The sequence below is a fragment of the Ips typographus genome, linkage group LG2 (genome assembly GCF_016097725.1).
Source record: "Ips typographus isolate SLU linkage group LG2, UJ_Ityp_2.0, whole genome shotgun sequence".
NCBI lineage: Eukaryota > Metazoa > Arthropoda > Insecta > Coleoptera > Curculionidae > Ips > Ips typographus.
In genome coordinates, this window is record NC_138423.1 from 11,289,595 (window position 1) to 11,308,117 (window position 18,523).

At 33.2% G+C, this 18,523-nt stretch overlaps 1 protein-coding gene across 4 annotated transcripts in view; it reads right to left on the minus strand.

The window, feature by feature from the left end:
• Positions 1–18,523, minus strand: part of LOC145724516 (A-type potassium channel modulatory protein KCNIP1-like) — a 205,392-nt gene that overhangs the window by 46,364 nt on the left and 140,505 nt on the right. The window contains exon 2 of one of the 4 annotated variants that reach the window (XM_081972850.1): positions 10,801–11,223. The exons of the other annotated variants lie outside the window; for them this stretch is intronic. Coding sequence (XP_081828976.1) covers positions 10,801–11,080 — 280 coding nt within the window. The 5' untranslated portion in view covers positions 11,081–11,223. The remainder of the gene's footprint in view (positions 1–10,800; positions 11,224–18,523) is intronic. 4 annotated transcript variants of the gene reach the window in all.

The following is an 18,523-nucleotide window of genomic DNA, read 5'->3' on the forward strand; positions in this document are numbered from 1 at the left end:
ACAACGCAACAACCCTCAATGTGAACTTCCAATTAAATGTGGTTTTTCGTCTATTGTTGTTCATTCGCTTAGATCCAAACATAACTCTGAATCCTGACATCTGTATATTTAATTAAGAACGGCAAAGTAATACACTTTTAGTGCGTAATCAAGGTTTGCTGAACAAATGTCTAATAGTCCAACACGTTTGAAATGCTGTTTATTGATTTTGGCGCTAAAGGTAGTTTTAATATAATCTATATCAATTAGTGAAACAAAAACTAGTCTGATTATCTTACTGTCGATTATTCGAAAATGTTGTGAACCAATAGTTTTTTCTGTTATTTTATCGAGTGCCCGACTTTTTGTATTTTGTAATTTAAGCACGTTTATGTCCAAAAATAAGTCTAGTTTGTTATACGATGAATAAACTAGATTTGAAAGTGCTTCATTAAGGAAATACAGTGTGGTAAAGTTTCGAATTTTCTTCTCCATTTCCTTTGTAACTCGCTAGGTTTTTGAGATGTTGAGCTAAAATTTGTTTTGTTTACAAACATAAATATGTTTTGAACTTTTTGTTACTTGTTTCCGTTTTAATTTCTTGTTATTTTAAAAAAATAATAATAATTTTTTTTCTCATGGATTTGAACAGTTTATGTTAAAGTAGTACTGACGTGTTTGTATTGTAACATAGACATTACACTAGGTACCGTTACCTTAAGTTGCCCCGATCTCCCCCAGTACCGTAGTTATGTCAACAAGATCGGCGAATTGGGGTCACGATGTGAGTATAAATACTGCACCAAAAGCACGTACAGATCACTGATCTCTGGGTTAGTCTGGGTACGCCTATTGTGCAACTTAAAAGTGGAGCAGTAGGTGACCAAGTGCCACACCCTAGATCAGCCCTAACAAAGGAATTAGTGTGGACGCGCAGCACGAGTTGCCGTTCCAGCTTACCTCCCTTTGTTAGGCTCTTCGCGTCTTTGCCGGCTCGGTGAATGCCCTCGGACCTAAGTCTAGGGTTCATTCACCACCGCTAAAGCGTTGCCCTCCGTGTACCTTTGCCTAGAAGCCAGACCACGTCATGATCCCCGCCATCTTAGCCATCTGGGGGTAAGATTATCGTCTAGAGATTAAGGCGCTATTACGTAATAAAGAGTGGGTTACCTGTGGAAACCTGAGTATTCTTCCCCCTCAACCAACCCTTAACGTGACAGTATTGCAACTACTTTGACGTCACATGTTATGTTTCACTATTTGGCAACATGATACTTAATTTAATACCGTTTCAAGAAGATATTAGAATCACTTAACTTAGTTCTATTTATAATTTTGGTTATTGCATTCCGGATTATTTTAATTTGCTATCTCAAAACTTTGTCCAAGTATTAAATTTTAAAATAGTTTTAACTACACTTTTGAAATTTGTGTGTGTTTGTTTAGGTTTGATTTAAAAATCATTTAATTACCTTTAATTTAAGTGTCACTTATTGGCAATGCATTTGTTTTCTGTAGTAATTGATTGTAGTAGTTTTGAAATCCAAAAGCTCTGATGATCTTCAAGCACAAGATTTGTCTAAAGAACTTTTCTTGATAAGAAGAGGTTTCTAGCTTTAAAAAGAGAGAAATTTCAGAAACTGAATTGAAATTCACATAAGTATGTTCAAGACATTGCATAACGGAAAATTAAATTTTAATTAGTACTAATAATAAGATTTTTGTTAAGCTTGAATCAACGCTTAACATTGCTATAAGGAATAATGATAGTCCACATTACTCCTGTTAGGAAAACTTGCTAAACTTACCGCTAATCTGAATCAGATCACTTATCGCTAATCACTTTCTCATTAGAACTGACAGTAGCAGTAACAGTCAAAATAGTCGATTTGAAAAGTATTGAAAACCGAGGTACCAAAGGTAAGTTGAACTAGGTTTAGGATACTATAAGATTACAGTAATTGTGATAATAAAGTATCATATGAATTGAGTTAAATCCTGTTTAAATTGAAAAATCTTCTGGAAACCATTGCTTGTAGTAGTGCTAAATTTTGCCTCTGTGAATGTTTTACCTATAAATAGTTATTTATTGAGGTAGTGTCACTTTTCCTTTATTAATGTAATTATTAACTGACTGATTGACTTAAATTATGGCTTTATTTCAGTTCAAACACAAGGCGAATGTATGATGGGATGTCCTACGTAAATTAACCTAACTTTAAATTATCTGATTTTTTAAAGTGCCTAATTGGTTATGTTGAATAGTTTCTTCTTTTCTGTCTACCAATGCCAATAAAATCATCTTGGTTTTTTTCTGTTTGTTTATTGTTTGTAAATATGCAAAAAATTTTTTTTTCAAAATTTCAGTCAATAAAAGCTGTCTAAACCGTGGATTGTATAGCGTGTTTTCCATTATTAACAAAATTTAGGATAACAACAAAACAACAACATGAAGAGACAACCTAATTTATCTGTCTGGTCAAGTCAAATATATATCATATGTCATATGTCTTAATAGACATTGACATTATTATTTACCTAGGTCAATAATATTTCCTTTTTTGTTGTATTTGTGCCAGACTAGAACTAAAGATTAGACTCTATTTTTGACCTAGGTCAACAATGATCATTAAGGTAGAGAAAAAAAATTCTCAAGTTACTAAGCGGTCAATAATGGTATGTTTATCATGTTAGTAGTGAAAAAAAAACATTATTATGAATATCACTAATAATTAGTTTTATTACAGTTCATTAATAAAAGTTGATCGATTTCAATCCCCTGTTGACCATATAATACCCTGTATAACAACCTAGACTTATTTTTGTTTTGCGTCGAAGAGTTAATGTTCTGCTTTGTTCACCCTATATTTTTAAATAAATAATTTAATTTAGTATTCAGTAAAGTTTTAAGAAAGTACCTGGTAGAAAAGAAGGGAGTAGTCAAAATATTAGAAAGTAGATATAGAGCGAGCTACTGTAGATGGCTGCTACGTCATCGTGAGCTGCTATATTGAAATTTACTACTACCAGGTATGGAAGATTCAAAACTACTACATATTTAAGCATTAATGGAATGTATTGATTTAAAGTTTATCAAATACTTTATTTTTGTAAAACCGTCAAAAGAACGATTGACACTATACATTTGGCAGCTTGCGTACATGCTGTATGCGTAATGTTTCACATAGCACTCTAGTGAAATTAAGTAACTATATTTTAAGTAAAAAAAATTAAAAAAATTAATGTTTTTCTAACTTTTAAAACGTCAAATAATGAATTCAAGATGTAACAGGGTACTTAAATCTTTATACAAGGTGATTAAAAAAAAGGTGCCCGAAATCTATATTTGTGAAAGTCTAATTTTTGATTAAGTTGAACTAATTAGTTTCTTACGGAGCTTTTGTTATTTAATTTTAGGTGATTTTCACACTCAAAAGTCTGTTTGGCCGCTACTATTATGTTTTTAGTATCAAACCGGAGGAAAAACACTTTTGTCTAGAAACTCTTCTTGTCTGCAATTTATAAACGTATAAAAAGTATAGTTTTTGCTTTGAAGGGCAGTGTAACCAGTTAATTTAATTTATTTATGGCTACTTGGATCTTCTGTCTCTGCACACAAAATAGTTTTGTTGGGAAAAAGTCAAAAATAATGTCAATTTTTATTGACAAAAACCCTTCTCGGAGTTCCAAATTGCACATTATCAGGTATAATATTTATTTAAGTTGTTGTTTTCTGTGTTCTGCCGTTGTGCTCTATTTTAGATTCTCTGAAGCAGGTGGTAGATTTCCATCAAAACGTCAGGTTTTTTACGAAATTCCATTTTTCCAACAAACTTTTTTGTGTGATGAAACAGAAGACCCAAGTAGCAACATAGAAATGAGTAACTCGTCTCAACAAACATATAGAACATATCTCCAGTTAATTTAAACCTAAATTTTACAAAATCCAGGTAGAATAGGAACAGTGTAGCTATTGTAATGACTTATATGGACCCACTTTTGATGTTGAAAAAAATTTGGTTTTGAATAAACGCAGGTTTGATTAACACTTTTCAAGTTTTCAAATATTTAGGCAAAATCAACTTATCACTTTTTGGGTTATAAATTTTACATGGGTTTAGTCTACTCAAAAAGTAACTTCAATGAATTATCATCTGAGAAACAAACGCACTTTATAATTTTTTATATTCTATTTTGGATGTTAAGGATGTCTGAACAGTTTTACAATTTACAAAATTCTTGACATACCTACAATCCTGTTGAAGTAAACCTTCTTCATTGGTTTTATATTATTCGAACATATTTAAACTGAAAATCGATCACTGTCAATATTTCACCAACATTAGGCACATGCAAATTTTGCAGTTTGACTAATTGCATACACAAACTAGTCCAAAATCGCAATAATGGCACATCGCACCGTCGTGTGAGACACTTGAAAAAATCGACAAGTTCATTAGCAGATTAATGCACTTTTCGAAAAGTCAAACAAACAAAAGCTCAATGAAAGACCGGACGATACTAAAAGTGTGTTTAGAATTTTGGAAAATCAGCCGTCTCGCTAATGTATACAACATTTGGGTTGTTTATTCTGAAACCGAATGCGAGTTTACGAACGTTAACTAGCTACATTCAGGTTGTGTTTGTCTATAAAATTTCGACGTTTGTGTTGGCAAGATAAAATTGTACTAGTCGGTTTCATGTGTCAATGCAATGACGGTTAATTACTGTGTATTTGGTCGCAGTTGCGATGATTGATACAACGAATATTTGTGCTGTAAGGTGTTAATACATAGATGCATTTGTTTGTAATTAAATGTAGAATTATACAAAGTACAGCCAAATTTGCATTAATGCAATGAAAAATTATTTTTTAAAAAGCTTATGAAGATCAATAAAATAGTTGTCATAATAAAGAAATATTACAACCAGTTTCCTTTTTACCAACAAAAGGTTATTAGATGATAGATTTAGTAGATGTATGAACCGTGGTTCTTCTCGTTTTTTACACTATTATAGCATAATTAAATAATATCATTTTATAATTTTCAAGGAGCGTTTAATAATAGTTATTAGTTCGGAAGTTGAAGATTTCATGACGAGGTTGTAATCTAAACGTGTTTTGGGATATTCAGAAACTTTTCGAATGTTTTGCATGTACATTACTTTGTTCATTTACTTCATATTTCTGACAAATACTTTAAATGTGTATTTGTCAGAAATATATGCTCCAATAATTGCAATCTCAAGTTTTCCAGTACTATCTTCCGTAATATTGTAAACGGTATTTTTTCGTAACTTTGCGAATCTTTATTGTTAATTTGTTTCATTAAGTTAGATTCCATTATATAAAAATGTAAGTTTATGAGAACCTGATCATAACCACACTTTTTAGCATATAATGTTATAATACTTATAAATAGATTCTTATTTATTTTCGCATTATTTCTATTCAATCATATTCAATCAATAAGTTTGAAGTTTAGTGAGTAGTGAGGCATAGGTAGCCTGTATAGTATCTGTATCTGTAGAGTGCGGAGGGTGACATGCCCGACAGTTTCATCTTCCTGTTCACACACCCTGAATAGAGGTGTGTCCACTAGCCCCATAGTATGGAGGTGTTTCCTTAGCTGACTGTGGCTAGTCAGAAATCCTACTGTTAAACGTAGGTTCTTCCTAGTCTTCGCCATATATTTCTTCAGCGCCAGCTTCCCAGGGTCACCCAGGGTGATCCTGGCAAGACTGCATCCTTTGATTCCATCCCATCTCTTTACGGATTAAGCATGGGTGTAGCGTTTGGCTATCACTGGGTCCTAATTTTTTTATGACCCAGTGATACCTGCGCAATGCGATTACCTTTGCTCCTATGGTGCCCTTTAACACATCTCAGGATAATATTGTTATCTTCCGAGGCGTTAGCTAAATCTTGGTAGCACTCTAGTACTAGCTCTGAGGTAACACGTTGTCTATTCAGGGTTAGTAGGGCTTGTCTACTGTCAGTGCAGATTATTATGTTTTTGCCAGAAATACCTTTTCTGGTTAGTTTTTTCGTGGCGATTGAAATACCAGCCAGTTCCGTTTGAACCACGCTGGTATTTTTTCCCATTCCCCACTTAATCCTTGGGCTTAGTGACCTAGAGTAAACTCCACATCCTGAGCCTTATTTGGTTTTTGACCTCTGTATAGTAACAGTCATAAAAACTGAATAATTGTCAACAAGACGAACTTCTCAGGCATTCACCTGGCATATACTTACTTAATGGATTGTTATCCAAATTACCTTAAAATCTAAATATATTTTCCGATTCATACAAGATGGTTGATGGTCAATGGTTAACTTAGATGTTTCTGGAAAACATGCCGTAGAAAATTTTTGGAAATTTGAATTCTTAGGTTATTTTAGATCAATAGATCAGAATAATAAATCTTTCGATAGGCCTAAAATGTTTTTAAAAATGCGACGTTGACCTTTATACCAAAAAGTGGTATCAAGTATGATATTTTAACTGAGAGCCTGTATATTATTGCATCTCTCAATCCACTATTTAGTTCTAATTATTGTTGTGTAACCGTTTCCTATACTTACTATACTACCATTTTATTGTTTGCCTTGAAACATAGCTAAAATAAAATTGTTATTACTACGCCACTGGGATTAGTAAGTCAGCGTGCGGGAAAGTATCACTTTCCGCATTTGTTAGAAAAATAACTATAGTTTATAGGTAGCCTAAGGAGGCAAGAGACTGAAACTTTATGCTAAACATAAAAATGATAGAAAGTTTTTTTTTTTTTTTCAAATAGAATGCTCTGTTATAATAAAAATAAAATTTCTTTCAAATGGTATGTCTTGATCGTATACCTAAAGAGTAAGGTTTCGAAATAAAAGCATATTTCTGCAAGAATTGGATTATCTACAGGGATATTGGTTAATTCATTAACAGTTTAGAGAACGAATAAGTAGGCAATTGCTATCGGTTGAACGAATATAGAATTCTAGATTTTCCGAAACTGTCCGATATGAAATAGACCAATCACAGACAATCTTCAGAGTGCGATATGAAATAGACCAATTACAGTTAATCTTGAACGTAAACAAAATTATTCTTTTGATTGTCATCTCACAGACAATTGGCATCAAAAAATTTCATTTTGGCTAAAGTTTTGAGGCAATGAAAAAGCCGTTCTAGTTTCAGTGACTGTTCAATTAAAATATAAAAACATCTTCTTTATTATATGAAACAGAAAACGATACAAACTTAACACATACATAAACAGGCAGACAGACATAAAGCAGTCTGCAAAAAAAAGATGAATTTTATGGCATAGATGTGAACGAAGACTTGAATATCAATTTGTATTAGGACATTTTTTTTTAACGCTGACAGGATGTAGGTACAAAACCAAGTACAAATCATCAATTAAAACAACCTATTTTTACCTTAAAACTGGGAAATCCGTAATGCATCGTTTACCTATTACGTACGAATATAAATAATACGAGAAATTAGACTTTTCAATCGATAATGAGTCAGTGCGCTAACAACCTAATGGATAATTCGTTTTGAGTAATGCTACATATTTTAAAATTTTACATCTTACTGCCAAATTTATAACGATGATTGATTAAACCGCGAAGCAGTTTGGGATTAATTCAGTTTATGAAACCGTCAGCTATTTAAACTCGCAGACAATCCAATCTGTTACGGTTTGCTTTTTCAATTAAGACATTTCTGGCGGACCGAAATCAACATGCCAATTCTATCCAGATAAATATTTGGACTTCTGTTCTCTATTTTCTATAGTGAGAGAACGTTCTTCCTTGATAAAAGTAACCGTCAAGTTAGACAAAACAAATTCACCGATAAAAGGTCAAAGGTAAACAGGGTGCTACAGTAAGAGAGCTTTTTGATAAAAACCCTTTTATGGCTTAATTGCGTAGGTTTTGAAAGCGTGGAAAGGGTAAATGTTGTTATTATGGACGGTATTTTATGCCATTTAGTAGAGAATACGAAAAACTGTTGTAAAATGTGCATTAGACGCTTTTAAAAACCCATGTTGCTGTATAATGTTTTATTAAATTTAAGTAATTCAGTGTAGAATTATCCACAAAATGATAATACAGTCGATGTTCTTAAGTTTGCAGATTTTTAAGTTACAGAATAAAACTAAAATAACATATTTTTATTTTAACTCTGTTATTTATTGCAACGCTTTAATAAACATCCTGTATATGAACTGTTTTATAACGCTCTTTTAATGTGCTTAACCAAGATTACTTTGATATATTTATAACACTGCATCATAATTAGGTATACTGGAAACTTACAACTTAACAAATATGTTGCTCCCAGCTTGCGTGCTGGTCAGTAATAAGGTTAACTCTATTTCAACATCTACAAAGCTAATTTTGTAAACTCATGCATAGTCCATTAGCAAATTACGCAATACAACAACTGATCCAATTCAATCTTGTTGCTTCTAATACTAACCATTATTGATGTAAATTCCAATTACAAGACCAAACCTACCATCTAAGTGTGCATTAGAAATTAATTTTCAGTCTTGGCTTATTACTAATTTGTTAACTCGTGCATTAAGGAATTGTTAGACATAGCATACATGGGTTCATGTTTAGTTAATGAACATAGTTTCGGAAAACAAAGCCAAAAGATTAACTATTGATGTACTGTGTTACAGAGGAGCTGGATTTAGTTGAAGATCGATTCTCTTTAAGCTGACTCGTGTTTTAAACTATTCAGCACTCAGTTTAACACGAGATGGAGGATTGTTTTAACCAATTGTTTCTAGCCAGTGCTAGTATACATTTATAAAAAAAAAATAAATGGATAATTAAATTAAAGAAGTCCGAATATGTATCTTTAATACAAACACCTTCTTTTGTATATTTTTTTAAGAGTTGATTTGACTGTTGTTTTTTAGTTTTTTTTTAATACAAATCTTCTACAAACACTCCTTCATTAATCTTATACGTTTGCCCTTGTCCAGTTTATAATTGTTATCATTAAGAAGTTTGAGATACGTTCTATATGTTTGTTGAGACGATTTACTCATTTCTTTGTTGTTAGTTGGGCTTACTGTCTCCCCACACAAAAAAGGTTTGTTGGGAAAATGGACTAACCTAGTCGTCCCAACACAAGCCGACTGACAGGCTCTTGATACCAAAAAAACCTGACGTTTCGCGAAAATCTACCACCGTCTTCAGACAATCTAAAAAAGAACACAACGCCAGAACACAGAGAAAACAACAACTCAAAAAATATTAAACCTAATAATGTTCAATTTGGAACTCCGAGAAGGGTTGTTTGTTAATAAAAATTGACATTAATTTTGACTTTTGTCATTCCAATATTATTGGAGCCTCATCATAATCATCATCAGGTCTCGGATTTATCAAGTGTCCTTCATCCTGATTCAGAAACACTTTTAAATCCCTAAAAATCATATAATTTTTGCAGTTTTAATCGTAAGAACAAGATATGTATGTACTTTTTATAGGATAATATTTTAGAAACATTTTTTTCTAATTTTTGTTTTTTTTCCTTGCACAAAACTAAAAATGCAGAGGGTTGTAGACTTTTGAACATTTAAAACAATATACTTTAGAGCAAAACTTTTGACTCGGCTATTTGTGAACTCTCTCATTTGTTTAAAGTTTAAAACCTTTTGACTGGCGTATTATAGAATCTAATTAACTATGATCCTCATAGACGTGAACATTAACATCACCCTGATGGTCTAAGATTGTAAATAGTTTCAAAAGAAAGGAATTCCACTGATCCTCTGGTAAAAATAGTTCAAGAACTACGTATCAAACTGATATATTATCACCAATTAAAAAAAAATATCCAATCACACACGAAGTTTCACAGAGGACATTCTTCGAACCAGTCTTATGGTTATGGATTCATGTATGTAATATGTAATAATCATGGTAACTTTAGACGAATAACGATAGAAGGGGTAAGTTTATAGGGTACGCAGATGATATGATGAGAACGAGAATACCAAATGCTTTGAAAGATCATACAACCAATCTACAACAAAAAATAAACAAATATGTGTCTTGAAAAAAAATGAAATGGGAGTCTAAGCAGAAAGACGAACAATTACCAACCTAAATTAATATGACAAAAAAAAGTGGTTGCATCATTTGATTAATACGAAGAAAAAGCAACAGATTTATTCAACAAAAAAAGGAGTTTACTCAGAAAATCAACTTAACGATATGCGAGCACATAAGTTAATAGGATATGCCCAGCTCACATGTATGTAAGACATTTTCTCTACGCTCTTTGAAAAAAATATTCTATTGAAAATTCTATAGAGATATTACTAGTAACCAGTACTGGGAATCCGTGTAATGTAAGTAGAGTAGAATTCTATTTGTCTTCCATATATTCTTGGTATTGGGCCTTTTGTGCTCAACCTGATAGAAGCCACAACATCGCGTGAATTTGGCACCTCTTAAAGGTCTCTAATTCTCGCCATGTTTTGGCTTTCTAGCTCTTTGTGCATAGAATGTCCGACACCTAGAGTATAGTCGATAAATAGAATTCTACTCTACTTAAATCACACAGTCCCAGTGCAGAAGTTGTTGTGTATCTTACTTCTTAGTACAGTTTAGAAGATGATCCAGTCAACTTTTTTCTACATATTAGTCAGATTGGCTATCAATTTAAATAAAATATTTCTTGTAAACTAGCTGGAAAATAAAGGAATCGTCTCATTCATCAGATTTAGTTCTTAACAAAAAATTCACTTTTTTAGCTTGAGCAAATTAAAACAAACTGAACTGGTTACCTAGTGCTGATTTTACTCCAGTCCACGCCTCTCTCACATAAGTAAAAAACCGTCTATGGAGCGGCCTTTTAGGTTTTTCTTGTTCCTCCTCTTCTTCGTCAGTACTTTCCGGTTGCTTCCCAGAACCGCTTTGTAGTGGTTCTAAAACGTCGTGTTGCTGATAACGCCCTCTCGATATTATCGAAACGGTGGGCTCTTGTTCGAGTATTCGTTGGTCTCGATTCCGGTTTAAATGATGACCATGTTGAACATCCTGCTGTCGTTGCACCATTGGGTACATTATGTGCCCGGCATCGTAAAGCCGCGCATGCTCTGTTGCTCGACACCGTGTCAGCACGTCATTTTCATTGGTTAGCACTCTCTTTTTCTCATTTGGTTAGTGTGGATTAGTGGGAAAAGTTAGTTTTGTAGGGGGAGGATAACCTGAAATTAGAGAAAGTGGTTAGTACAATTAGGCAGAGAAAGATTTAGAAGACTACCCTGTCTAAACTACTCGGTTTACGAGTCTTAACCTTACTTTAATAAGCCAGTTAGTCTGACAACACTGCTTCTTTTTTGCTGGTCTGCTAATTAATGATTATTACCGATTACACCTGGGAGTTCACATGGGAGTAAGAATTTTTACATTGTTGAGGTTTTGAACAAAAAGTGTATGACACATTCAGGATATATCATCAATTAGCAGACAGGATAATGCAACATTCATACTATAGTGTAAATGTATGGCATTACTTTAGTTTCAATTTAGTAGTTTATCAAGTTTTTCAAATAAAAACGTATATTTTTTATTTATTTTTCGCATTTTGCTTTGAGTTCTAGGTTTTTGAGATGTATCATGTTCTATTCCTATTAGTAGTTGTTGAGAAAATTATGATTAAACGTTATTTCTACTCGTAAAAAGTGATTTATCATTACAAGAAATGCTCAAACTGATGGTCTTCAGCAATTATTCAACGGAACATCCAAGCGTCAAATTCATTTTCCACATTTTCCAGAATTTCTGGAGAAATTTCTGTTCTAATGCGTTTCTTTAACTCTTCAAGATTGTTAGTACACTTTTTCCTATATACATTGCACTTTCAGTAGCCCATAAAATCTAATGGACTTATCTCAGGGGATTTTAGTTGGAATTCAGTTGTGTGTAGGCGCCCCATCCTGCTGAACCCACAAATCGTGTCTCTTTGGAAATGGTTGGTTCAGTTGTGGTAGTAGACAATCTTGAAGATTTTTGACCTTCGGTTTCAGTAAATTTTATTATTTCTATATTTAAACTACTTATACACTAAACTACTTTTTTTGTCGGAAACTCATGTATCCAAGGATGTCGATCTGTGTGAACTAAAGATTGATGGTTTTCATTTAGAACAGTGTGTCAAAACCAACAAAAGAACTGGAAGGGTAATGGCTTTGATAAAGAGCGACATCAGATACAAAATTAGGTCAGTACAATGTGTATCAAACTTCATCTGGTGGTTGTCCCTTGAAATAGGCTTGTATAGCACCAAAATGTTATGTACAGTATTGTATCATCCGCCGCTAATATGATAATGAGTAATGATTTTATCTTAGATCTGTTAAAGGAATCATTTTATTGTAATAAATTACTGAGCTGCATTCAAGCTCGCCAACACGAGTTACAGTAAAAAGGGCTACTCTTAAAGACTAGAATCACATTGTATGTACATGAAGTGCACCATATACCCAAAATTAGTGATTATTCTATCCTCTGTAAATTTTAATCTTAAATTAGATAAAAACCGTGATATTATTGTTTGTAAGAGAAAAGTACATGATTACAATGGGGAAGTTTTCCAACAACATCTGCATAACACTTTTTGGAATAATGATTGGGCTGTTGTCAATTTATTGGCTTAACTGTTTGTGGAAAATATCATAAAGGTTTTGGATGTCGTGTGCAAGAGAAAAATTTGTATTAAACTAAATTATGTTGATAAGCACTGGATTACACATAAAATCAGGGAAATTCTGAAGGAAAGAGATGATCTGTATCAAAGGGCTGTTATTGTAAAAGATACTAGTACATGGGAACAGTTTAAAAAGAAGAGAAGTGCAGTTGTTGGTCAAACTAGAATTGAAAAAGATAAATATTTTATTGGTATCATAGATGAAAATAAGAATAATCCTAAAAAACTGTGGAAAAATCTTAAAACCTTACTACCTGACGAAATATTATTTGATGACTTAACTTTGGACAATGACTTGAATATTGCTAACAGGTTTAACGAATTTTTTATCGATAGTATTTCTGAGCTGGTTAGATCATTACCAAAAAAGACTATAAGGTTAGTAAACTAGTTTGTTCTATACCTCGTAAAACCAACGAAAACTGGCAACCCTGTACATACATGAAATTCTCATAAAAAAACCCACCAAAAATATCCATCATGTCTAAGTCCATCATTCGACGTGTCTAAGGGTTTTTCGAAAAAATTAAGAGTTAAATTTGTATTAGGTTATTCCATACATTTGCCCATCACTTTTTAGCACAGAGTATTCTAGTTACCCTATAGGTGGTATACGCAAATTTTATAAACAAAGACATTTTGACTGTCTTACTGATTTATGGTGATACATGAGAGTTTTCAAAAATTTCTTGGAGAAACACGGAAATTTTGTCGAATATTTTAACACCTGCGTCATTGATAAATACCCCAATGAGATTATTGTGTGTAACTTTTATAATAGCTAAAGCTGCACAAACATCCAAAAACCATCCTTTTAGCCAAAACTTTTACTATATTTCCGTCCGTCCACATATAAGCCCTTTTTATGGCCTTTGATCCTACGCAAAAAAAGTTATGAATAACGTTAACGCCTTCAATGTATCAATATCTTGGGTAAAGGAATAATAGCGTTTGTGAATGATATATCGGTCGTTTCCCAAAAAAGAAAGTTAATAGAAACGACCTTATCGCTGCACGACTCAAATTAAATAAATTTCCTTCAAACTGAACAAAATTGAATGACATCAGAGAAAACAGCACATGAAATTCAAGTTTGGCATTGTTCGGCAAAGAGGGCGATACGAAATCCATTGTTGTGCAAAGTTCCATTCGCGAGGTGAAACTGACAGATAATTTAGCGACTATGTAATTCCGAAAGGTTCTATTTAGGTTGAATAATGACTTCTAGATCGTTTGTTATTTGTCTTTAATGCCTTCCTGCATTTAGTTAACAGATCCTTGTTGCGCACAAGGTGTCTTAAAGTTATTAGTTTACTTATGCAGAAATGAAATACTCGTCTGAGAAAGTTTTGCCAAGACTGACTGACACATAATCAGACCCAGTACGTTAAGACGACGTCTCAGAAGACAAAGCCCATTCACTGGTGACAACATAATATTGTTACGTATAACGCACAAACGGAATTTCAAATCGGCTTTATACAACTTAAGCCGCTCGACTACCCGTCGCTAGTTATAATCACGTCATCGTCTTTCACTATATCGGCCTAATTTAGGGAAAACTTGGGAAATCCCACTAAATCCGGGCAGTTGCGAAAATTAATTTACCCGACCAAATTTACACGTTATTAAAACAGGAATCCCCCCAGTTTGACACAATTAGTGTATTACGGTCGGATATGGGATATTTGCGGCCAATTTTGGTAGATACATGCAGTTAACTTATCCCGTCTTGTGATTTTAGTTTTTTTTTGTTTTATGTCAAATTTCTGATTTATTTCACATATTGTGACGTCACTATAGTACGTCTTTTGCAACAATGAGGCTGCAAAAAAAACACAAGTTATACAATGCAAATTGCATGGACGTTTTATTATTATAATTATGTCACGTGACAAAAATTCAGTGTTGACAACGTTAGTAGGTTATCTCCAACTCCTCCTGAAATTGACTATACTAGTAACAATGACATTCTGCAAATAGGAGAAGTTTATCAGGATTACACAATACTACGAAGGCGTAGAAGGGCCACTAAAAAATAAAAAAAATATATACCAAAACTGTTTTTGTTTGGTGCAATTTTAACCTACAATTGCATGTCGGGCTTGCAATTGCATGTCGGAGGTGCAATTGCATGTCGGACATTGCACCTCATTTTAAAGAAAAGTTCCGGTAATTCAAGAAATGAACAAAATGGCGTCCACTTCCGCTATTTTGAATTTCCTGTCAAAAAACGATGTTGCACCTTATTTTAAAGGGAATTTCGCGTATATTTAAAATTTGACCCACAAAATGGCGTCCACGTCTGCCATTTTAAATTTTCCGTCAATAATCGATGTTGCCAGTGTAGCCAGCGTTTGCAAAATACGCATTTTTTTAAATTTACTAAATTGAGGAACACATACTACTCTGATAACTAGATACTCTGCCCATACATTTGAAACCAGTTTTAGTAAAGTTTTGCATAACAGTAACTAAATGTTAGTAATAAGACTAATAAGTCAAAGGAAATAATTTTTGGCATTGCGCTATGAATTCGAGTTCCATAAAGTATCGATTTGCTTATAAGTACTCCTTTCCGCACTCAAATGAGTGCGGAAAAGAGCACTTTACCGCACCCGAGTAGGAAAAGTAATTAGTAGCAACATTTTAAATTAATCAATAAATCTGAAAGAACATTAAAGGGTATAACACTTAGGGCCAGACAAACAAATATGAGCATACGGGAGCAATGTAACATTTAGATTCTAGAGCATCAAAAAATGAGTAAAAGCAAGGAAAAGGGGCTGGGATAGTCATGTTCATAGAAAGGCATCTGGCAGATTGGCTAACATCTGCAAAAATAATAAACCTTACAGCAAAAGACTAACAGGAACACCAAAGAAAAGATGGAGGGCACAACACACTCACAATAACAGAAACAGAATGAGAGGCAGACAAACAAGAGCAATCCTAGTCAGACAAAGAAGAAAAAGATGAATAAATCTGCTTGATCGATCGCAAAATCATAGATTCTTTAAATTCCTAAAATCAGATCAAATTTTAAACTTGAAAAATGTTTGTAACACGGTAAGTACCACAAAGTATTGAACAAAAAAGACAAGTTAATCAACAGTTAAAAACAACAAATAAAATCACTATCAATCAGATCTCCAAAAATAGTTAAAAATTTAACCTATAATATTAACTGTTATGGGAAGGTCTTGCCTAGATGCCCAGTTTGGTTCTCAATTTGGACGCGTCAGATATGGGCAAGGTAGTACTCACTACTCAGCTATAGTCGGATTTTTACCTTTTGAGAACGACGTCATCTTTTTACATCTTTGTTTCTCGCATATCAAACATGTGAAATAAAGAATTTTAACAAAAAAGGCACATTATTAATTTTGTCATCCTGTCAAATTAAAAACGTTGACATTTACTGTCACTTTGATATAAACAAATATCAAAGGTATAAAAATGATGCGCTACAATGAGCAAGCCCAAATGCTAATTCTAAATGTGCTGCTTTTTTTGGAATACGAAAAGAAACAGTTTCCAGATGTCATCCCAACTGATTATTCCAATGTGTATGATAGAGCCATCACAGGCTTTAAAAGTGAGTACTGCTACCCTATGCCGAATCAAAAGGCTGGAATTCCAGCTAACGACTCCTATTTTACCAACATTTCTAAGAAAATGTCGGTCAGTAAAACCAAAATAACCGCTTTTATGAAAAACAAAGAAGTTGGTAATGTTGGTATGCCAAATTACTATTTTCGCCTTATTGTGCACAGCACAATAACACAACACAAAATCAATGAACATAAATAATATATTATGTTATTAGGAGCAGAAGAGATCTTTAAGTGAGTGCAAGCACACCTATTTACTGAATGAATAATGATTAAACTGAAACTCTCATGATCATGTGATTTTCAAGGCACTTGATCATCAGTCACTGCTGAACACACTCATTTTTCAAAGCATTTCTAGGTTAAAACTTGTGATCTAATTCCAGACATGCGTGTTTTTTCACCTGCATGACGTCATTCTCAAAGGGTAAAAATTTGACTATATCTCAATTCTCACCCAAAACAACAATAAAATGACTTTTTAGAATATGTTGCATTAATTTCAATGTTAGCTTCATCGGATTTAATTTTTTTCCTATTTTGACTTAATTAATATTAATTTTTTTCGTTATGTATACTTCTGTAATGATTGTATTTGTTCAGGAACGAGTGTTAGCGTGTGGTCAGAGTTTCTGGAACAATTTGGGAGTGACATGGAGTTAATTTTTTTGTTTTTAATCACGATTGTTTTTTTGATTTCCCCACAACTTGTATACATGAGTTTGGTATCTTGCGTAAATGTAAATTCGTCGTTTTTTTTTGACTCGACTACTATGGAAGAACGCAAAAAGATTGAATTTTTCTCAAAAATTACTTTTCTATCTGGTCACCACTAAGTAACAACTACTTTTCTTAGTTGTAAAGGGTTTATCCACGATAAAGATTTCTTTCCCAGTCACCGACATTTCCAATAAGCTTGAATCAGAACATTTCCAGATTAACTCATACAATAAACAAAAAAGTAATTCACACCCAAAGTGAAGGAAAAAATCTTTAAATTCCACACAAGCAGACCAAGTACACTAAGACAGAATCTACTCAATTCAACATTGGCTTGTTCAAGTTCGCTCTCAAATAACGACCCAAAATAGATCCTTCTAAAATTATACAGGGTGTCCCTGAAAAAATGCTACCACAAGTTCTTGATTCTTAAGTATGACGATATAACCCAACTTACCTCTTTTGTACATTTTGTGTTTTTTTTGTCACGTTGCAGCCACCTCTATCTACTAGAGATTCAGTGAATAAAATTAAAACGAGTCAAGCTGATTAATTTTTAAATTATCGTCTTATAAAAAATCCTGATAAACGCCCTTATTTTTAAAGTGACATCTTTTGATCCAAAAATTGTTGACAGCTCATCAGGGTCAATTTGTTACACATATTGCAGTTCACCATAATGTTATTCTTGTTACTACATCAATGTTTTTCAATTAAGAATTGTGTTGATTTTTCTACATTTTCAGACAAAAACAATAACCTCACCAACTAATTTTCCGGCAGAAAATCGAACAAAACAATAGACCGATGTGTGGGCTATAATGAACTGCGAACGCATACATTCCTGCAAGATTTATGAAACAAACGTAATACGTGCAGGAAATAATAAACGATATAGCGCCACTTTTATACTATTTTCACGCATTCGATATATCAGGGTTTCTGCATAGCACAGCGTAAACAAATAATGCAGTACGTGCAGAGCGTTTTATGGGTCCGAATTTAGAAAATAGAGTAGTGCAAGGGTAATTTATTGGATAAATATTCATTAACGGGACGGCAATGAACCGGGATAGGTGTCAATGAATATTTAAATTCGTGCAAACGTGCTCTAATATTTATTGTAACTTCAACCTGCAAGCGGTATAGTATAGTAAATCTTGTATGGAAACGTGAAATTTCAGTAGTTAGAATTTTCCCAATTAAAAAAAAATATAGAAATTGTTTGCTATTATGCAGCACCGAGGGGTTTTATAAAACTGCGTCTGTCGTCTGGGCGTCTGGACCCTGACCTAACCTTTTGTACTATTAATTATATTAAGAACTGCTTCTTCAATTATTGCTATTTATGTACCAAGAGAGTTATGGAAAATATGTCCTGATAGAATAGGATTTGCCCTTATGTGACTTTGATGTTACTAACAGTTAGTAAAAACTGAAAAAGATGGATGAAATTCCAGGGAA